A 23,002-nucleotide genomic window follows, 5' to 3' on the forward strand; every position below is an offset into this window, starting at 1 on the left:
GTACTGAGCTTTCATAAGCACAACACTTGTTCTTGAGCACTTTTTCAGCTGGTTTGAGCTCTTCTGGTTGTAGTGGCTGCAGCTCAGCAGCTCACATGCTCAAGAGTCTGCTATTTGTTGTCCAGTTTTAAAAAAACACCGGAAGTTTTACAGCCAGAAAGCTTCAGGCAGAGATCCCAAAGGATGATTACTGCATGGGTTAGCAGTGCCAGATTGGGATGTCTTAATTTTTTGACACCTCTGAACAACTGCTTTCTTGCAGATTGAGTTTTTCATGACACTCAGTGGATGTTGGTTATAATATCTAAAATCACTACCTATAATTAAAAAAACCCTACATCAATAAAGCAAACAAACAAACAACAAAAAAAAACCAGCCAAAAACAAACCACACACTTCAGAATCATACACACACAGCAAGCCTACTCCAACAGATTTTAAATGCTGCTTATAAGACCATACATTCCCTGACTTTTGGCCCATCTTCAAGTGATGTAAGTTAGCAGTTAAGATTACTCAGCTCAGAATACTCAGAAGTTTAAAGAGAAGTTTCCTGATCTTGTGAACTTCAAATATAACACTAGTTTTCTACCAAGTCAAATCTTAGTAACTGAAAATTGAAAGCCACAGACACTAGGAGACCCAAGTCCTCCTAATTATCATCTTCTAGGAGAGAACAGTGAGACTTGTTCCATTAATATTGTCTGCAATGCCAGGAAACATGCTGATCCTTTCTAGTACTTAGAATTTTAGGATAGTAGGTAGAGAATTAACTGCTTAAAACTGATAGATGTCTGCCAAATAACTGGCCACCCAAACTGTCAGTCAGTTCAGAAACTTCGCTGGTAGGTACACAGTATTCTGTGAGACTGATGCTGCATTTTAACCAGGGTTAACTTCTGGAATACATGCTCAACTACTCCTTTCAGAAAGTAAACCAAACTGCTTATTTTTGAAGGCATCAAGATAAGTTATCCTTCACTCCTTTCAAGAAAAGCTGTAGCATGCTCACTGCAACTTCCAAGATCGGAAGAAGCGATTCCTAAGTCAGGATTTCCCTAACTGCACCAGAAAGAAAAAACCCAGCATGTAACGAAAGTGTTACGTTTTGACACCTAGGATATTTCTAAACACTCTTCAGGTAGTAAAATGTCACAGGCACTAAAAAGACAAGTGCTATCAAGGTCAATAATCACCATACACTTTTTCTTAAGCTTACAGGTTTTAGAAAATCATTTCCCAAAAACCGAAGTTTTAGACTTAGGCTCTCATTTTTCCTTGTGGAATACTTCCAAATGACTTTAAGAAATATGGGTAAGGCAAGCAAAGTCACACTGAAGATTGTCAGTAACTCCTTATCCCAATTTCATACCGATTTTTGATTGAGTTCATCACTAAGCAGTTCATATTCCTTTGCCTTATCTTCTACTTCCTGAGACTTCTGATCATAGTTGACAGCTAATTCTTCAAGGGCTTGTAACACCTCTTTCACTTCCTCTTTCGAAGCATCATTTTCAGCCTGAAGGCGATTCAACTCTGCTTGCAGGTTGTCTTGGTCCCGTCTGGTTGATGCCAGAAGCTGCAATATTGATAAAGATTTAATAAAAATGTAACAATTAAAAAAAAGAAGAAAATTCCATGCATATCTTGAATTTTATTAATGCTTTTAGCTACTACAATAGCTTGTATCTACACTCCTAGTGGCTAGTTTTGTGCAATAAGGATACTAAGAACAGAATATAATGAACAACTAAATTTACCATCTATATTCACCGTTCTTTAAGTTTTTAAATTTCTTAAAAATGCAAGTGATTACAAATGAAGACATACATGGATAGCCATTAAAAATGCACATGGAATACTGCAAGTTCATAAAAAGCCACTGAACACTGCTCATGAATCTGAAATTGTCAATGGTCCAGGGACTAAACTTCCAGTATTTTAACTCTGTTAGCTACTAAAGAATAACTAGACAAAGTGTACAAATGTAAAAAAGCAGATCTATTTATTTTAGATTCAACAGTAGCTCCAACTTCCCTAGTCCTTTGCCCCTTTCCTGCTGAACATGTACACAAGGATTACCATTTTTTTAAATCTCTGTGCTATAGGGAAGTAATTTTTCTAATATTTTGGTTAAATGTAAGTTTCATTATTAACAGGAATTTTCCCCCATTAATTTATATCCCTGCCAACCAATGTGCATAGAAATAATTTGAATATTCTAGCAAGTATGGTCTAAACTAACACAGAGATACTTCCTTTTTCATTATGGGCCAATACATTTCTCTCCTCTCTCTGTACAGCAACTGCCCAGCAGTAAACCTTAAAACAGATTTTTACATTAAATCAAATTACCTTCAGTTTTGACAACCAGCTAACTCTGCACAGGGAAGATAACTGTGGCTGTCTTTGCATAAAATACTTCAATGCCTTCAATCTTCATGGATACTTAAGATCCAAGTAAACTGGTTTAAGTTTGGCCATCAGCACAGTGTAAGTGGGAGGAATGAACAGGCAGAGCATTTAGATAAGGCACAGAAGAGAACTATTGTGCAGTAGTCAGCTGTCATTCTACTCCCTGGTCATAAACCACAACCAATTCCAAATACCTCAAATTTCTTTAAAGGAAAGACAAATGAAAATAAAGACACAAGAGCAAAACTCACCTCTTCCTGATCCAACATCTGTGTCTTCAGTTTTTCTACTAGTTGACTCTGCTGATTAATTTCTTCATCCTGCAGTCAAAATATGACTGTGTTCATAAAACTGACAAATACCACTCAAAAAATAATCTAGGAGACAGCAGATGTTAGGTATCCAACTTTTCCCTATTCCGAGAAATTACACAACAAAGTAATAAAAATAAAACCCCATCTTTTTCATTTCACTGGTTGATTCATTAGGCTCTTAACATGGCATGTATTTGTACTACACCATGCTTCAGATCAAAAGTCTTATACCTGTGCTTTTCCAAGTCTTCTCCAAGTTGTTCTAACTTCCAAGAAACAATTACAATTTAATTAAAAGAATTTTTCTATTCAAATACAGTACTACTGCTTAAATTTGATATTATTTATTTTAAATAAAATATCCAAAACACAGAAAGAAAAAATTGTCTTCTGGTTACTCATTTTCCCACATCCATTTTTTCACAACTAACAAATGACACTCCCTTAGCACCAGATAAGGCAGCTTTGACTTCTCTTAATCAGAATTAAGAGGAAGCACTCTCAGCAAACACTTCAACAAGCTGAGCTAACAAATGAACACTGGCAAATTAAATACAGCATCATGGAATAAGCTGAGTTGGAAGGGATCCATCAGGATCATCAAGTCCAACTCTCAGTCAGGCAGGACACCCCAAGAGTTACACCCTGTGCCCAAGAGCATTTTCTGAACACTTGAACTCTGTCAGGTTTGGTGATGTGCCCACTTCCCTGTTCCAGCCTGTTCCAGTGCCCAACCACCCTCTGGGATGAAGAACCTTTTCCAATATCCAACCTAAACTGCCCCTGACATAACTTCAGGCCGTTCTCTTGGGTCACAACAATGAAGAGATTCGTACCTACCCTATGGCTTCTCCTCCTGAGAATGCTGAAGAAATATTATACAATAATATAGTACAAATCATATTTTCAAGAGATCTTACATTAAGTAAGAATGGCATACCTTGTCATCCAGTTGTTTGTAAAGTTTGGCAATTTCTTCCTCACATTTCCTTCTCTCAGCATCAGTGAAATTGCCAGTTACTCCAATTGTGGTAGCTGGTTTATCATTAATAACAGTAATATCCTTGTCCACTGCAAAAGCTTCTAAATTGGCCTTCTCCTTGTCAAACTGCTCATCAACTGGTACAGTCTCCCCTTAGAAGTACATTTAATTTTAGTATAATTAGCCATGACATATTTCCCACAAAATTACCTTTGAGAAGTATTACATATTTCCTACTAAGGGTATTACAGTTAATAAGCAATTGAGTTCAGCTGATTAATTGGCAGAAAAAAAAGACCACAAGATCATCCAAACTATTTCCTGCTTAACACAAAACATTGTGTTTCACCCAGCTACTCTGTTATGAGCTTCAAATTACACATCAAACTTTATCTTCTAGAAAGTCATCTAACTTTCCAGAAGACAGGAAATTCTCTTTCCCTCAGCACTGTTTGATTAGGTAGCCATATTTACTTTTACACTGCTTTGCTTCTAACTTAAAATATTTTCAGTTACACTTTTATCCTTTTATGTTCATAAAGTTTTTTCCCATGAGAACACTAACTTCACAGTGAAGAACTTCACTACATGCCAAGGCACTTCTCTGGTAAATTAAACGAAATTCCTTAGCACTTTATTCAAAACATTTTATGCAGTCCTTGGGAGGTACAGGCTCTTTCCAATACTCCAATATGTTATGTGAAGTATAGTTCTTTCAGAATATTGACATTTCAGGTGTGGCCTCATACCAGCTCTACAAAACAATAAAAAAACCCACATCCTACCAAACCTATTACAGCAAATCCATTTTTTTTCAGATTTGTATCAGGATGTGGTGCAGTTGTCTACAAGATTCCAAAATCATCTTCCACAGCTGCCAAACTCCAGAATACATCTGTATGACCTATGTTCTCTCTTCCTGAATTTATGGCTTCACTATTAACTTGCATTTTGCCAGCAGCTTGAACTGATAATGAGTTAATCATTCAGGGAAAAATTAACAGGGACACATTAGGTACTGCCATCAACTTTGGGATTTGGCTGGGTTTTTTGCCTATTCACATGCTTCAGTTTTAAATGAGGGCACGATCTTGTGACATTGTTTTGAATCAGAAAACTAAAGCAGAGGAAACATTTTACTTAATTTCTGCACTTAAACAGTATCAGGTTTTTGTCCCCCAAATTTTTTACTATGTGTGTAACTCTAGTCCTGCTAGAAAAGCAAGAGCTAAATAATCTAACAGACACTTTTGTCAAAACAGGATTATTAGAAGTTATTTCAGTTGCAATGAAGTGGAAAATATCATATTCCAAAGCTGATTTAATACTATAGCTTTAATATTCTCGTTACTGCCTTGCATAGTGCTCTTAGCAATTTCTGGTAGCCTGAAGACTAACTCAAGGTGTTAGTCTTGTCTTGCCTAAAGTTTGCAGAATAACAACATAACTGCTTCTCACCGTTCCTCCATCTGTTGAGCTCGTTTTCCAGCCACTGTATGGTGTTACGCAGGGTCTTGTTTTTCTCTTTTTCCTTCTCATACTTTTTCTTCCATTGTTCTGCTGTGAGCTCCACGTTGACACAAACTGTGTTCTTAATGGTCTTTGCTCTACACAGAGAAAACAAAAAGCTCTGAAACTTCATTTTTAAAGAAAGGAATTAACGGTTACTAAATCATATGTTCTCACATCACTAGTGAAAGCATAAACATTGTCATCTCTTCCAAAACTAATTTCTATTCCCTGACAAGTTACTAATCTTTTAATTGGATTGATACAACTGTTGAAGGACAGAGCAATACAACTTTTGGAAAGCTGAGGTATCTCAAACTGATTGAGCTGGAAAAATTACGCTGCATACCTTCATCTGAAAGAACTGAGGTCAGGACAGTTGTGCACAGTTCTGAACAAAGGATAGTATTCCACATCTAGCAAACACTGCCCAATGAAGAGGATAACATTTCTACCATGCAAACCATCTGGCTTACTGAAGAAACAGCTCATTTCAATCACAAAGTCCAGTCCCTAGACCTCCACTAACCAAAAAGGTGTTACAAGCTAATTAGATAACAGCACATATGAGTCTCTACATTCAGTTGATTTCCATTAAATTACGTTTGGAGACAAAACTATAGGCACTGATAATGTATTCATGAAGTAATGTATGGTTTTCATTATAGTGCCATACCTCACTTGTCTCAGTAGTTTTCCTGTCTGGTCTTCTACTACTGAATATCCCACTCCAAAATTCAGAACAGGAAAAAAAGCTTAATGGCAGTTAAACATCTCCCTTGCCCTGCACTGACTCCAGTAAGTACCCTCCTGCACATTCTTAGGGAGACATTACTACTTAAAGAGATATGATTTTCTACTATATTATATATATTATATGGCTATACATAGCCTTCAGTTATTACAGCTGAGGACTTCAGCATAAATTTGACATCCCTAGAAAGCTGAATTATAATACTAGACTAACTGTGGTGGCTGAGAAAGGAATGCATTCCTAACTCCTGAAGATATCAAAGCAGTGAAACTACACAGCTGCAGCTGGAACACTTTCCAGTAGTTTGTTAACTAATTAATAAAAGGAAAAGACCTCCTATCTTCTAAAAGGAAACCAAAAACCTCCACCGTTGCAGAATGCAGTCACTACTCCACACTCACTAACTATTCATATTCTGTTCTATTTTCCATAGTACAAAACCTCTCAGAGAAGACCAGTAGGAAACTATCTTGATGAACTGAAGTGCAAGAAGAACACTAACATCAAAGACCAGATGGACTAGCAAAACACTGACTGCTTTTGTAATGTGCTCCACTAAACGGTGTGATTCAACCTAGTGGTCAGGAGCTGGAGCATAACAAAGCAGCTACAATAACAGAATGGTAAAGAAGAGCCACCTAACTAAATACCTAATTGGAAATGAATATGTATAAATTCAGTTACAAATGACACAGGAATTTACAAGTATCATTCCAAAGTTTACTGGACTGTTAGATACAGACCAAGTATTTCTCATTCTGCATTTAATCCTATTAAGTCCTTTACTCACCTTTGGCCGAACAGAAGAGTAGATTTAGTTTCAGATTCATTGTACGAAGATGGAGAACAGCAAATAACAATAGTGGTTCTGCAATTACCCCCTAGTGAATCTTGAAGGATTCTAGTCATTTTGCTATCACGATATGGAACATATGTCTACCAAGAGAAAGGTTAAATCATCAGTCACAGGTTTTCAGACATTTAATTTGTTGAAATATGAACTACACTTTTGCTAGATATGACCTTATTAGAAAGATATTAAATTCTACTTTAATTCATAAATCATAAGACTAAAGATGCATGGTATGACAAAACTATATTTCTATGTTTGATAACCTTTAGAGCACAAGGAAACTTTCAGTATTATGCTCAGGTCCCTCAGCATTAAATAACTTGGTAATCTTTACTAAATAAATGCATTAAAAATAAAATAAATAAATAAAAACAATATTATAAAATAATTTTTATATTTATATATAAATAGCTTATATAAATAATTTCTAAATTACATAAATAATAATAAATAAATAATATAAATAAAAATACAGTACAAGAGTAATGGCCACCTGATGCACTGACTCATATCACTGAGATTGGTAAGAATTTCTGCACAGTATGTTCAGAGATGCAAACTTTTAACTTTTGAGTATAAAAAGACTAAAGAAAACACTTACACTGCTTTCAGCCAGTGCTGAGATGACATTTCCAAGGGCAGACAAAGACTTGTTGATGTTCTTGGCCTCATCCAGCACAGCACCTTCTGCTCCAGTTTTACTAACCTATACAATATTTCAAGGACATTACTAAATGCATCTTCAAAAAACACCTTCAATATTTAAGAAAAACTTATGTCATTTCCCCACTTATAAGTCAGTCCCCCTAACTTTACAAGATACACATAAGCAAACTCTCTCATACTCTTTCCCCGATTCATTATCAATTTCTCATTCAAAGCTCAGTGTCTTCAGACATTTCTCAGGTTTTTAACTGAAGTGAATATTCTCCCTGCAAAGTACCTTTTTGTAGCAGATAAACGTACAGTTAATAACTTCTGCCAAATTAACAACTTCAAAAGTTCTTTGAAGTCTGTAAAAAAGATTTAAGTCCTTAAAAATAAGTATTACGAATAGCTTGTCCAGAGATCATCCTTAAAACCATCTGCCTTTTAAAAACCCTAACAAAACAAACCATAAAATCCAAACCACATTACTACTACCACCCCTGGAAAACACAGCAGAAAATCTTCACAAGCAGAAAACTGTGAGAACAGATTTTAGAGGCTGAATCTGACCTACATGACTGCTTTAGGAACTTAAGTAGGTATCAGTAGAAACATGAAAAAATCTGACCTGATGCCGTTCTATTTACCTTACCTCTTTTGCCTCAAGGGCTGAATTTGACTTACAGTTCTATAACCCTCCCTCTGCTGTTTCCACCAAGCTGTGACCATGACCACAATTAAACAATTCTACTTTCCTGTCTTTAAATCTACACAAGGCATTAGAAAATTCCATGCATTTCAAAGGGACTGGGGGAACGCACCGAAGTAACATTTGAAACAAACACTGAAAGGAACTACAGAGAAAGGAGACCTGCAATCCAGCCCTTTTTTTTTTTAAAGAAAAAGATTCTGACTTAAAACCAAAAAACCCCACACATTTCAGAATAAACACAGGATCAGAGACAACAATAAGGTCACAGAACAATGATGTAAGGAAAAACACCAAACAGAAACGACTGAAAAAACTGGAGGCAAAGACAGGGATAAACCCAGAAGCAAAAATGAAAAGAATGTCAGAAATCCAGCTCTTAGAAGATTAATTACAGTGTGTACTTCCTTCGCTGCTTTAAGCTACTGATATAGGAAAGCAAGCTGTCAGCCAATGTTAATCAGAATTTCAAATTAAGAAACTTGGTATCAATACAAAAGAAAACCCAGATATTCCACAACCATGAAACTTTATTCCTGTACCTGGCTAACCCACACATCTCTAAGGCTTTTATTTTTGGACCCTCAGATACTGAAACTGAACTCCACACCCTCTTTCCCCACCCTAGTCCAGACTTACAAACCCTCACTTGCAGAAATGCAGCTCAGCTTAAAGTATAGTATCTAAAGAGAGTATCTAACAGCCAAGCCAGCCTAGAATTCAGAAACCATGTTTCAAAGTCAAAATTAACACCTCAGAGATGACAACTGAACTATTAATATTACACTAATATAAAATACTTGACTGTAAAGAAAAAACACAATTTCAGAGCAGAAAAAGAAACTTATAATTACCTTCTCACTACCTGCCAAGTCCACAAGGTAAAGTTTTCCACTTAGTTTCTGTTCTGTTTGAGTATTCTCTTGTTTTACATTAATAAGAAAAATACTATGACTTCGGGAGCTGTGTTCATTCATATCTACAATTCAAAACAAACACGTTGTCAAAAAGATTTGTACAACCAATCTCACTTAAAACAACCCCTTCCCACAGTGCAGCGAGAGATCCAAAGCTAATGAAGCTGTACAGTGTAATCTCTCAAGGCAGCAAAACCAATGGCATCATCTGAGTAAGAAAAGATCCTGTTTTCCCTTGGGCTCCTATTTATATCACACAGAGTTGACTCATCAGATTTGCTAGCTCATTTAGCATGGATTTAACACATTAATTTACTTTATTAGAACAGAAAGCATATTTAAGTCTTGATAGGAGAGTTTTTTGTAGGCTTCCAGTGTACCCCTTTTTATCCTTCTGTGAAAATTTTAACTGGCCACAGCCCTTCATCCCTGTCTTGTACTGCCCCCTCTGCTGTGAAACATTAAGAGAAAAGAAGACTTGTTGAATTTAAAGTATTATTTTAATTCAGTAACAAAATTTAACCAGACTGCAATCTGAATGAGAACATCTGCCCATTTATTTTTCCTTTTAACTAGAAATCTCTCACAGTTCTAAAAGTACCAGCTTACTGATGTTAAAGAAGAAAAGAACACAAAATAATATTCTATCCACATTTCCTTAGTGCAGTCCCCACTTGAACCATCTTACTGAGGAGCAATGAAGCAAAACTGCAAGACTGAAACATTCCTTTAAAAGGAATGTATTTTTATTTTTGATCCTTGACCAAAGAAATGAGAAGAAAACGCTTATATTTTCTTAAGGACTGTATAATCTTTCTTCCTGAATAAAGAATTAAACACAGGAAGATTGTGAAACATCCTCAAATTGGATCTGAGACTTCTGACAATCACCACAGCTGCTAAGACCTCAAGTCTTACTTTGCATGCACCTATATCTTCTCTTGTCTTCTTTAACCCCTCTGTCAATTCCAAATCCTGGTTCTTGTGGGAGGCTGGAGACCTATGACATGGCTCCTTGCAACTCAGTTGCATGCTACAGCCAAAAATCTTGGGATGCTGCTTAAATCTGCAGCAGGCCTGCATTCTGATCAGCTGCTCTTAGAATATGTGACAGAATGATCAAATCATGGACAAGTCACACTTACAGATTTCTAGGTTAATTGAAACAACTTCCACAAACTAAGATTTTGCACTATGGCTAAAGCAGTACTACACCTTTCTCTCCAGTGATGCACAATTCCTCACTGATGATTTACTTTCTCCTTTCAATCCCAGTCTAGGCAACCAGATCTAACCAGAAATTAACTGAAATACTTGTTTCAGAACGACATACTGAAACTGTTTATGCCAGACCCTTTCAAAAAAGATTTAGCTCACTATTTGTGCCAACCCTGTTTTTTTAAGGTATACCAGAAGCAAACAGATACATCACTAAGAGGAAACAGATGATGATACTTACTTGTAACTGCTACGTGACGATTTGATTTTCCTTCATCTATAGTATCCATAACTTCTTCTGGACTACATACAAAACGCTCTGTGCAACCCTATGGGAAAAAAAAGGGGGGGGATTAGGAAAAATAATGCCACATCAGCAAGGCACAAGTAAAGGGTGCACACTAGAGGAGTGCAAGATGAAAATACATCCAACTGATGCTCACCTTTACATAGGGAACTCTATTTTTGTCCTCATGAACAGAAAGATTGGTCTTTGAAACTGGAAGAGAAAACATTCCACAGCTAAGGCAAAACAGAATGAAAGCACTGCGTACAATGCAGCCCCGAGTCATAAATGTTACCTCTCAGCAACACTTGACAAAATCTTAACATAAAAGAAAGCACCATCACTGCAGCTTTAGTAATATCATACAGATGAGCTCCATCTTTCCCATTATGATGTAACTTTATAATGCAAAGGTTATTAGCATAATGAATACCTAAGTAACATAAGGGTTCTTTTAATATGTCCCTCCAGAATAATTTATATGCTCAATATAAATAAAAGTCTTACCATCCAAAAGGTCCCTTATTTTATCCAAGTATATTTCAAAATACGACACCTAAAAATAAGAAGAGGAAAAGTGTTACATGAGAAGGCAAAAATGCTTTGTTTCTTGATCACAAGGATTCAGCACGATTACTATGACCTCCCACATAACACTACATCCAGCTCAAGTTCTTAAGGCTGAACTAAAATACACCTTTAAGAAGAAACTGTTTTGATCAGAAGTTTCAATCACTATCAGCACTGCCACAGGTTATCAGCATAGTTCAATGTTCACTGGAACAAAACTAAAGTGTTAACATAATTCTTTTATAGGAAAAATCAGTTGCTTCAGTAATAACTCAGGTTATCGGGTTTCAAAGCTACAGGCATTTGAAACAGACACAGAATATCCATTTACCCACAGACTACCTCTGAGTTTTAATACAGGTTAAAGTAAAAATGAAGAAAAGTTTTACCTTAATATGAAACTCAAGATTCTCATCCATGGAGTAAATATAATTAAAAATATCTTGCACTATTCTTGGAATAATGCCCATTCCATCTGGGTCATGAAGCTTCCCCTTAACAGAAAAAGATACGACAAAAAATTTATACTCAATCCAGCATAACAAACAGTATCCAAACACAAAACATGCAATTCAGGTTGACGGACAAAATCCTGACAGGTATGACTTACTCTATGAAGTAAAGTGAACCATCCATAGTCCCAGAATTCCCCAAAAGCAAAAAGAACAGCCTCAGAACTCTCCCAAACTACTACAAGCGAAAATGCTATTGATATTCTTGTGTTTCTCATCCTGCTATATAAGGTGAAAAAACCCCACACTAACTGCCATTCTCAGTCCTAAAAAAAAAATGCAGTATCACAATGTTGCAAGAAAACAAGCATTTTATTTCTACAAAGCAGACTATTGTGATGAAAAGACATGACAGTAAGAGAAAATTATTTTAACATTTCTTACTTCCATAGTGTGTGTCTTTCCAGATGATGTCTGCCCATAAGCAAATATTGTACCATTGTATCCCTCAAGTACATCTAAAGGGAAAGAGTATTTTCATTAGGGTTCATTTCCTTCATGCAAACAGGCAGGTCCTAAAATGTCCTGCAAGTTAAATCACTCAGTGTTTGGGAACCTTGTGCTAGAGTTAGAGGGAGGGAGGGTGTTCCTCCCTACATCTTTTAATGCATTTTGCCACCACTGACTGTTTCTTAGAAGTTGGCTGATTAGAAGCACCCGTTTTTCAACCAGAAAAATCATGACTTCACAGTTAACAAAAAGGAAATCAATACAATTGCCAGGCTGACCAGAAGGTCTTTGATTTCTCAAAAGAAACCAAACATGACAATACCATCACTGGTATTCTTAAACATGAGAAAGTTTAATTGTCCAATTGTGATGAAATGGGCAGTGCCCCAAATGTCAAGCATCTTACTTTTAGGCCATAAGCTTCTATTTCAAATTATGGATGAATCAAGCAAAGTTTTAGATTGAGGGGTGAGGGGCTGGTGGGTTGGCTTTTTCACATGTAAGCTACTGTAGAATCACATCCTGCAAGCAAACTTTTATCTTCCAAGAACAAGCATGAGGAGATACTCCCAATGCAGAGGTCTTTGCCACTCCATCATACTCGTAAATCCATTTGTCTCACCACTACAGCTCATTTGCCACATGATGCAGCACAGTTGAGAAATGCCACACAGAGCTCAGAGTTTTACATGGAGAAAAGGGGTAGCATTGCAAGTCTTCACTAAATTCAAGTTTTCAAGAAGCAAATAATCAGGCTCAGTTCAAATGTTAATTAACTGATTAAAGGGTTAAATACTTGCAGCAACATGAAACTGCCACAGCAATTTACTTTTCTAAGGATGAAAAACACAGTATATTTATATATATACACACACACAATATTCTGTTGTCACTAACAGCTCTCATTTCAGGGATTTCTGACAAGTCTTTGTAAAGCTGTTTTGAAAGCTGGGTCAATCAGAACTTACTGATGCCCTCAAGAAATGAATCAATTTTATTTCCAGGGAACTAAATTGCTTACTACAAAAACTTACTGTGGCACACCTTTCTTTGTGACAAGACTTGATTTTCTGAAGCTACTAGGCCAAATCTGAGAATTCAGTTTTGGAGAAACTGCACCCCCTGGCATGCATAGCAATAACTCATATTTCACAATTTTAATTTCCTCTTGCATTCCTCCGAACAAAACTTCTGTATGATGTTTTTCACCAGTAAATTTGGGGAGACATGGGAGGGTAGATGACACTCCTCAAACTTATTAGTAACAGTATTATGATTAATTTCTGAAAAATTGTTTTAAATTATCATTGCAGAGAAGTGTAAAAAAACCCCAAACCTAAAATGTAACAGGTAAATGTTACTAAATGTTGCAATTAACTGAAACAGCGGGTAAAGCACTGACATAATTTATTAGCTCAACTACAGGATCACTGCATGGTGCTACAGTCCATGTTGGCACTTAATAAACATTTCGAAGATAAAAGGTAGCAATAGAGTACTAGTTTTCAACACTGAAATCCACAGGAATATGAGATTTTCTTATGGTAAAGTTGCTCTTCCACCTTACCTTTGACAATCTTTTTAGCACAGTCATTGTATACTTGCTCTTGTGACGTGTTTGACTGGAATACACGGTCAAATATATATGGCTTGGACTGTAAAGAAAGAAAAGAAAAAACAAAACAAAACAGAAAAGTTATCAAAAATGCTGGAAGGGGAACTGGAAGGTGCTTGTCATTAGTTCAGAAGTATTCTACGCTGTCTCAGCCCAATCTTCTATTTTAAGCAGTTGAAGACTGTAGCAAGGAAATCAGCTTAAACAGTGTTGCCTAAATCTTCACACGCTTAGGAGGAAGGCCTAGAATTAAATGTATTTGGTTTTAGCCTTAGCTACATAGTTCTGCAAAACTACTCTGCCACATGACCTCCAGTTACTTGATTTACAAGGTAAGCCAATGCCTGGTCTGTACATCTGAGAAACCCTTATTCTCATCTACCCTGGCAGTAGGCTTACTCTGGTAAACTTGAATTATTAAAAACATACACCCAAGGCACAGAGTTATCTATCTTGGTAGGATTTCTAGAAAAAAATCAAACCAAGAAGAAACATTCAACACAAACTATTGTGCCATAGAAGATATCCTTAAAATAAAGCTCCCCAAGCAGAAGAAAAAGCAATAGTGGGGAAGGGAACCCTTCCCAAGACGCATTTTGGAAAAGACTACATGAGGAAGATGTGACAGAATTTTGAGAGGAATGCTGGATATTGCTTTGTTTTAGAAAAGAGATTTTCATAACAGCTCTAAGCAGCTGACAATCCATTAGAATATAAATGATTATGCTCATCTTGCAAAGCTCAAATTTTTGTAGCACTTTCAGAGCTTGATTTTATAGGTAGCCAAGCAGATGGGTGAAGTTTACGAAGAATCTAGGTCAGTTAACATTGGTAAACTCCCTACAACTGCTAAGTGTTCTGTTCTGCCTAAATTTAATTATCATCCTTCCATAAGGATGTTCTGGAATTGCCTCTCTGGCAAAGAAACAAGTATGGCTTCCATCTTTTACCCACCCACATTCCCTTCCCTGGCCTGACCTTCCATTTGTCTTTCAATAATATCTAGCACCATACCAAACAAAGCTTTTTTAGACTAAACACATTTATCCGAGGCCTTGAAACCAGGTGGATGAGCGCCCTCTTGGAAAAATAATTACAGTGTTCACTGTATAAATATGTTCAAGAAACCACAAGAGTCAGTAGGCAGAAACTGTCCCTAAGGGGCTGAAGTTTGCCAGAACACAGCAGGGAAAACATCACCCTTCTCCATTACTCATTTCAGCTTCAAAGACACCTCAAATCCCTGCATTCTCCAGGTAGAATTGAGGCCATTAGATACATCAGGAGGGAGACAACTAACAAGTTAAGTAACCCTGAGGTAAGAAAATGAAGACTGAGAACACATTACACAAAAAGGAAGATCCTGTAGAAAAGATGACACCATCTTTCTCACTAGCAGCTGTAGTTTCAAAAAGCCTCAAATTTCACAGATATCAACTGGCCACATCACAAAACATTCATCAGCTCTGTTTCATGCTCAAGGGCATTTTAATGTGCAATGAAATAATTCCATTGTGGAATAGAAAATTAAGCTGCAAGGCCTTCACTTGGGCAGTACTGCCTTTAATTGATCTTGTTTATTTATACAGTGAAAGCTGCTAAGCACATGACCAATTTCAATTTCCCTCAAGTTAACAATTGCTACCAATATACCAACTTAATTTTGGCCAAGAGAATCCTCACATGGGGTTCTAACTTGTCACTTACCCATCCTTTGCAGATGGAAAGTGGAGTATTTGCTTACATGTCCTCATTTTTTTATCACACCTTTGAAAATCCTTATTAGTGGCATGTCCCTGCTCCATCATCTCTGAATCAGTATCTAATCAAGTAGGTTTAGACAAGCAGGTTCCAGGATAATTATGTTTTAAGAATGCAAATTACTCCCACTCAGTATGTTTCACATCTTTGACATCTACAATGCTATGTCTTATCACTTCTCTTTACAGTCTACTTTCTGCAGTAAACAAAGCTAAAACAGTATTACACAGATTACCATGCCCTAGAAAGTCTCCCCATTACCTTTAGGAGATTAATCAAGAAAGATTAAAGTGTCAGATATTTTTTCTGCACCAGATGCCTTTTCTTCCCCAAGGAGTAAACAATCAGATCTAATGATGAACTGAAGACACAAAAGGCCCAAGCAACATCACCGTGTGGTGTCCCTAACAGGGCTAGTAGCAGTGTCACTAACCCAGCATGAGCCTGCTTTGACATACTCCAGAAATTTTCAGAAACTGGTGCTCAAATTCTATTAAAATTTTAATACATATGGCCTTATAAGCAAGAAATAAATTACCAAGCAAACAAGCAGAACTTCTGACTTCCTCTCTCAGAATCTTTTAGTTCCTTGCCTAGCATTTCTTTTGTCTGTAGCCAACCACAAGACAATTTCAGCTCCCACAGCTGCCTTGTACTTGAAAGGATGTGGTCTCACAGCAAAACTTTCCAAGTGCTCTCACAGCCTTCAGAAAGGTGCAGCTGCCAACATGATTTAGCAGTAGTTAAAGTGAATTTTAATAAAGGAATGACGTTGAAGTAGAGTTCCATAGCTAACTTAAAGACCAGTTACCCATTATATGAAAGGATGCTTATCCAATCTAAATTATACAAAATTTGGACGACACGTGAGTTTCTGTGAAAAGGTTTTCTTATCAGCATGTCCAATGAGGACTACAGAAACATCTGCAATCACAACTACACTGAAAACTTACATCAACAGCCCAAGAAATACTTAAGGTTATGCCACAGATGTAATTTAAAAAAACACCAAACCCATATTACTATTTCAACTTTCCATAAAGTACAGAATTGGTTGTTCATAAGATCACCTGAGATCACCTTACTTTTTATACAGTGATATCTGAAGCAAAGTCAGCAGTGAAAATTCACTTGAAAAAACAGTAACATATTTTTCTACCACAACATATCCAGAAGCTCTTTAGAGTTTTTTTTTTTCCTTTGTTTGTTTTTGGGGGGGGTTGGTTTTTTGTTGTGGTGTTTTGTGGGGTTTTTTTTTGTTGTTGTTTTTTGTGGTTTTTTGTTTGGTTTTTTTTTGTGTGTGTGTTTTGTTTTTTGTTTTGTTGGTTTTTTGGTGGGTTTTTTTGGGTTTTTTTTGCTAGAATGGACAGTTAAAACAGTGCTACTATACCTACCTATGTTTAGCCTATTCTTGGTGAAAGGTTAAAGTAGTACTTAATGGGCTTATGTTGCCCTTAAGATCTGCATCTATATTAAAGAATGTTCTTCCCATTAGCACAAAATATGTTAAAAGAATAATCCAAAATAAAATAATTTCTGGAAAGTATGATGTCAGATACCTGACTCACTTCTTCCTCTTACTAAGCTAAGGTATTACTGCATTGACACACCTAATCGAGTCCAACACTGCCATTGGGTGAAAAGGCACAGTTACAAATTTCATCTTAGGATAAAGAAAGGGTTTTCTTCTTCTTCTCTTAGCCCCATGCACACAAAAGTACAGCTGATACAGGACAGTGAGTGAATCTCAGCTCTTTTTGTCCTCTTTTTGTTATTTCTGTGCAAATACTGTAATTCAAGCATTAACTTTTACAACAGTTATTTATTGCTACAGAATGACTAAAATATGTGATTTAAAACACTGTGACTAGAAACTCAATTTCCAGAATGGAAACAGAATACTTTTTGCACAAATGTTTCAGCCAAACTTTACTTTGGTAGGAAGGTTCTTCTAATGAGGAAAGCAATCACTGCTGTTTATAAAAATGGTCACTGAATTTCAGAAAAAAAAAACCCCAGTAAGTAAGAGCAAGGTGTTTCTAGGCAAGTGGCACTGCAGCCAGGGAGAAAAGCTCTCCCTTTACAGATTCCTGTAAACCAGCATATTTCCCTTCTGTTAAATCATCACACCACTGTCACCTGAAAAGCATCTTGTTACTCAACATTTAATGGAATAAAGAAAAAGAAATACAGAGTAACTCTGGAAGAACAGTATTATTTCAGTGACAGATTGCAATTCCTGACTCATTTAAAGTTCCACTGTAGACCTGATGCCTTTTCCCGTGTCTCTAATGAAACACTGCTTTTACATTAGCAAATAACAATAATAAAGTTACTTTAAGAATGCATCTCACTCCTTGAATTTATACAGTCCAGTACAGCCTTCAGCATTTTCTTTTGAAAAACCTACTACTAAAATCTGCAGTAGTAGCAAGCAACCTTCATTTCCTGATTCTGCAACTTCCTAACCTAGCTTTGTCTCATTTATGATCCAACACTAGTTCAAAAAATAATGAAAAAGAAAGCCAAATGTCTCAAGCTCTTCTCAGGATCACAGGGGTACATTTTACACTTAAAAAAAAAAAATAGTACTTAAACAAATATGAAAACACAGACAAGTAGCCATGATTCTTTCCTAAAAGCCATACAAATAAGGAATAGACAAAGATGCAGCATACTGCCCATTTCTGTGCACACCCAGAAGGCCTCACCACTTCAGCACTGGGTAGTGCTGGTTTCGGTTCAGACTTCTGTTCCAAATCCCTGAGTGTCACTGTATTCAGCAATGGATCTTTTGGGCAGTTTTAAGATTAAAAAGACAAGGTATAGAAAGCTTTTTAAAGAAGATGTATAGATACATTATGCAGAACTATAAAGCTACACAGTTGCAAGTCATTTTATATTTGACAAAACAAAGGACATAATCCCATATCAAACAGCTCTTCCTCTCCATTCTATCTTACTGAAAAGCCTAAATTCCACAAGCTAATTGCTATCAATTTTGACATACAGATACATTTCTAATGTTTAACATAAAAGTCATATAATGAGTCAGCCCATCATCTCTTTCAACAAAATCCTTACATTTAATTAACTGGAGAAGCCATTAGGAAAAAAATAATTAATAGAATATTAAGATGGAAAGAAGACACCTGTAATTAAAAAATTATAAGCTCTTTACTAGTTAAAAAGTTTCATCCTGTGGAAAGAAAATACTTTCAGAGTCTGCTCTTTAAAGCAGACCAACACCATAGAGCAGTTTGTCCCCTCAAACTGCTGTTACAGTTAGCTACAGTTAAAACTATGATTTTATCTAACACAAATCAAAATGACTCACTTGTCCAGAAAGACAAAAATGACATTAACCACATGGGAGCTAGGAGAAGAAGGGAAGATAGCTAGCTCAGAGATGACAGGGGAGTCAAGAAAGGAGGAGGAGGGTTTGGTTATAGTCACTGACTTTACTCCCCACCCTCCTCCAGAGAAGTCAAATCTGCATTCTGGGATCAGCTGTGCTTCGGCTGCCTCCCAGCCTTCACCTCCCATCGACCAACCCAGGCAACTCCCAAGCATTATTAACCCGGCCTCCACCGCTGCAGCACCGAGCCAGGTGCCCACAGGAGGTGCAAGTCCTTCAGGCAGCTGAGGAAAGCAGCTATTAAAACCCAAAAGTGGCTCAATTACTGCTCAACAGGCAGCACACGTGACAGGCACCAACAAGGACAGAAACCAAAGAGCTGAAGTAACCAAACACACAGCTTATGGGAAGCCTTTTAGACACTGCTTATGAGCCCTGCTTGTTATCCTCCCTTGGGCAATTCCGCAACACGCAGAAACAAGTGGTGCCTGGCTACAGGCTCAGGTTAGAGGGTCCTTAAATTTGTAAAAAACTCACTCAAGCTATCAAAAACAAAACCGCCAAACACAAGTTATTGTCAACAGTTTTAGAGATTCAAGTCCTAATTTTGAGGATATTAATCTAGTCCTACAGCCACCATTAAACCATTATTCAAATTTTGTGAAACAAGACACAAATACTGTCACTGCTACCCAATATAATAATTTGGGGGGCATTTTTCTCCAAGTCGGATATGGCAAGTCCTGGATCCAGGACAACTGGGAAACTTGTGATTTTTACTAAGCAGAAATCACCAAGGTACAGCTGGCAACACTAAACATCAATCCTGAGCAGAAAGCCTGACATGATCCCTCAGTAGCACACCATCAAATTGTTCTACTCAGATACAGAACCACCTTAGCACAATTGACATTTTAGATAATTTTAAAGTGCACTTAAAAAGTATTTTAAACATGTAAGTTTTCATTTATGCTAGGGCTACTGGAAGAAAATTTAGAAAATTTTTTAAGTTAGAACACATCAAGGTTTCTGCACTAAACTGTGGATTATAAACAGACTATGCACTGTCACCATGAATTGGTATTCACTAACGAAAGTAAGATTATTCACCCTAGTTAAATTATCCACTTTCCAGGATTGGTTCCTTACTCTGAGTTTACCTGTACAACCTCAGGAAGAAGTGATGTACTCCAAGATAGTAATTTGCCAGCTGAAATAAACCCAAATTACCTCATTTCACAAGCATGCTATTGTTCTTGTCACTCCACACTCATGGAATTCCATATTTTATTGACAAGTTCAGCTGAATATTAAGAGACTAAAGCACTAGTACTCAGTAACTCCTCTTAAAAAAAAGTATTTGATTAAATTGCCTCCTGCAACTGCAAACACTGTGCAAAAAAGCTATTATTGGTAGCTTCAAAAAACAAAACATAAACCCCCAAAATTTTAGACAGACAACTAGCATATAAGTTATTTTCAGCAAGAATCAGCAGTCTCTCAAGAAACACATTTACAAGAACACAAATTAAAAGTTAACAAAAATAAAACAAACATTGAGGCTAAAGTGTGTTTGTACAACACCAAACAAACCAGGCAATAAACTACTGCACTTTATTCTTATATTCCAGGTCCACTTTGTAGCTAAATATGATCTATGGAAGAAAAAGTATTATCTTTTTCCCTGAAACATCCATATTGTTTTTAACAGGCCTTATACCTCGCAAGGAGACTTCAGTTAAAATACATTTGCGAACAAAGAGTAAGGCGAATGGTCTGTTTATTCTGATTTAACAACAACAAAAAGAAGTTGTCAGCTGAAGACTGATTTACAGATCTCGAGCACTAATTCTCTGGAGCCTGCACTGTCGTTCCGCATTTCTTCCGCACAACCCTCCGCAGGCAGTTACCGGGGCCGCTCCCACGCGTGTATTTCGAGCCCGTATTTAGCACTCACACAGCACAGCCGGACGGCCCGGGGAGCGCCCGGCCGGCAGACAGTGCGGGACTCGCCCTCACTCCGCACTTCGGCACTTGGGCCTTTAGCTGGAGCCTTTGTCAAAGGTCTCCTGACCTGCCCCCGCCGCCCTGTCCCCACAGCCCCTCTGCTCCCACCGCCTCCCGCCCCTTGCCCCGCCGTGCCCATACCCAGACCAGCCCACCCCGTCCGCAGCCGCCCCTGCCCCCCTTCCCCTTCCCCCTGTCTCCAAGGAGGCCGCTCCCCTTCCCGAGGCGTCCCCACCCGCGGGAGCTTCCGAGCCCTCCCGCCTCACAGCGCGCCCATCCCCGCGGCGTCTGACCCCGCCGACCCCTGACACCCCCTCGCTGCCCCGCGGCGCTCCCCGCCTCTCCCGCCCGGGGCGGCCCCTCACCGCGATGACGACAGTGTCTTCGCCCTGGAACTTAGCGATGTACTTGTCGCCTCGGGCCACTTCGGACTCGTTGAGGGGCCTGAAGCGACACATCACTTTGATGTTACACTCCGCCGGGTCCGCCATCTTAGGCCACCGCCGCCTCCGGGGCGCTCAGCTCCGCCGCCGCCAGCTGCCGCCGCCGCACCGCCCGCGCCGGGGGTCTCGCAAGCCGCCGTGGCCGGGAAACCCACGCCCGCCCCGGCAGGAGGGAAAAGGGAAGGGCTCCTTCCTGGCCGCCGCCGCCGCCTCCCGCTCTCACTTCCTCCCCAACATGGCACCGGCCATGGCGGCTGCGGCCGCGGGTCCCGCCCCGCCCCGCCGGTAGGGCGGGCGGGTGACGTCACCAGCCGCAGCGCCAGCCCCGCCCCCAGCCCCGCCCCGTGCGCAGGCGCGGCACCGCCCCCAGGCGGGCGGGGCGGGACCCGCGGGGCCGCCGCGGGCGCTGGCAGGGGCGGGGCCGCCTCAGGAGGGCGGGGTGCCATGATACCCCCCGCGGCCGGCGCCCGTGCCGCGCCGCGCCTGGAGCCGTGGAACCGTAGAGTCGTAGAAATACAGAATCAAAGAGTTATTGAATCGAGGTTGGAAGAGACTCTTAAGATCATCAAGTCCAACCGTCAACCGAGCACTGCCCTTGTAGCCCCTAAAGCACTAAACCATATCACCCGTCGCCACATCCAGATGCCTCTTAAACACCTCCAGGGATGGTGACTCCACCACGTTCCTGGGCAACCTGGCATCATCCACACAGAATCACAGAATCAGTGAGGTTGGAAAAGCCCTGAGGTCATCAAGTACAACATATGACCAAACACCATCATGTCAACTAAATGCCACATCCACTCTTCCCTTAAACACATCCAGCGACAGCCACCCCAGCTTCCCTGAGCAGCCCGTTCCAGTGTCTAACAACCATTTCTGTGAAGAAATTCTTTCTGCTGTCCAGCCTGAACCTCCCTTGGGCCATCTTAAGGCGATGTCCTCTTGCCCTGTTGCCCGGGAGAAGAAGCCGACCCCCAGCTGGCTACACCCTCCTTCCAGGCAGTGGTAGAGAGCGATAAAATCACCCCTGAGCCTCTTTTTCTCCAGGCCAAAGACCCCCAGCTCCCTCAGGCAGGTCATCGGCCAGGGGCTGCGGGGACGAGGCCTCGCCGACCCCCCCGGTGAGGAGCACCGGGCGCCGATCCACGCTGCCCCCTCGGCTCCGCTGGCGGCTGTGTCGGAGGGTTATCGCCACACGGCCCTGTCCCAGCAGGACGCCGGGCATGGCGCTGCTGGGGACAGCACTGTATGTGGGACAAAACTGAGGAGCCAAGTGTCGAGTAAAGGCTTAAAGCAGGGGGCTGAGATAGGAGCCCACAATATTTGGGATTTTTAGTTTGTTTGTTTACATTTCTTTCCTTCTACTCGCTGAAAGGGGAAAAAATCCACATCAGTGAGGTGTTCACAGATGCCAGGGAGATGTCAGTGTGCCCGTGACCCTCACTGTGTGCATCCTGGAGCTGGAACACAGCGAGTGGGTCAGAGCACACGCAGCCCACAGCGCACTGTGTCACTCCCAGGATGGAAACTCTCACCACCTTGTCATCCCAAATGAAGGAAAAACCAAGAAAATCTGGACAATTTTTTAAGCTTAATTTATTGCGAGTTTTGTTTTTGTATTTATTACAGGTGCTCTAAATCTAGTTGACTAAAACTTAGGGACTATATCTAGACAAAA

General features: G+C 39.3%; 1 protein-coding gene across 1 annotated transcript in view; it reads right to left on the bottom strand.

Moving 5' to 3' along the window:
• Positions 1 to 21,583, bottom strand: part of KIF5B (kinesin family member 5B) — a 33,823-nt gene extending 12,240 nt beyond the window's left edge. The window contains exons 1-14 of the mRNA XM_040056605.2: positions 21,244 to 21,583; positions 13,705 to 13,792; positions 12,072 to 12,145; positions 11,565 to 11,669; positions 11,113 to 11,161; positions 10,763 to 10,818; positions 10,561 to 10,648; positions 9,039 to 9,163; positions 7,429 to 7,533; positions 6,765 to 6,910; positions 5,170 to 5,318; positions 3,670 to 3,863; positions 2,667 to 2,735; positions 1,373 to 1,579 (exon numbers count right to left, since the gene is read on the bottom strand). Coding sequence (XP_039912539.1) covers positions 1,373 to 1,579; positions 2,667 to 2,735; positions 3,670 to 3,863; positions 5,170 to 5,318; positions 6,765 to 6,910; positions 7,429 to 7,533; positions 9,039 to 9,163; positions 10,561 to 10,648; positions 10,763 to 10,818; positions 11,113 to 11,161; positions 11,565 to 11,669; positions 12,072 to 12,145; positions 13,705 to 13,792; positions 21,244 to 21,369 — 1,581 coding nt within the window. The 5' untranslated portion in view covers positions 21,370 to 21,583. The remainder of the gene's footprint in view (positions 1 to 1,372; positions 1,580 to 2,666; positions 2,736 to 3,669; positions 3,864 to 5,169; positions 5,319 to 6,764; positions 6,911 to 7,428; positions 7,534 to 9,038; positions 9,164 to 10,560; positions 10,649 to 10,762; positions 10,819 to 11,112; positions 11,162 to 11,564; positions 11,670 to 12,071; positions 12,146 to 13,704; positions 13,793 to 21,243) is intronic.
• Between the last annotated feature and the right edge of the window lie 1,419 nt (positions 21,584 to 23,002).

This window comes from Hirundo rustica, chromosome 1 (genome assembly GCF_015227805.2).
Source record: "Hirundo rustica isolate bHirRus1 chromosome 1, bHirRus1.pri.v3, whole genome shotgun sequence".
In the NCBI taxonomy this organism is placed as follows: domain Eukaryota; kingdom Metazoa; phylum Chordata; class Aves; order Passeriformes; family Hirundinidae; genus Hirundo; species Hirundo rustica.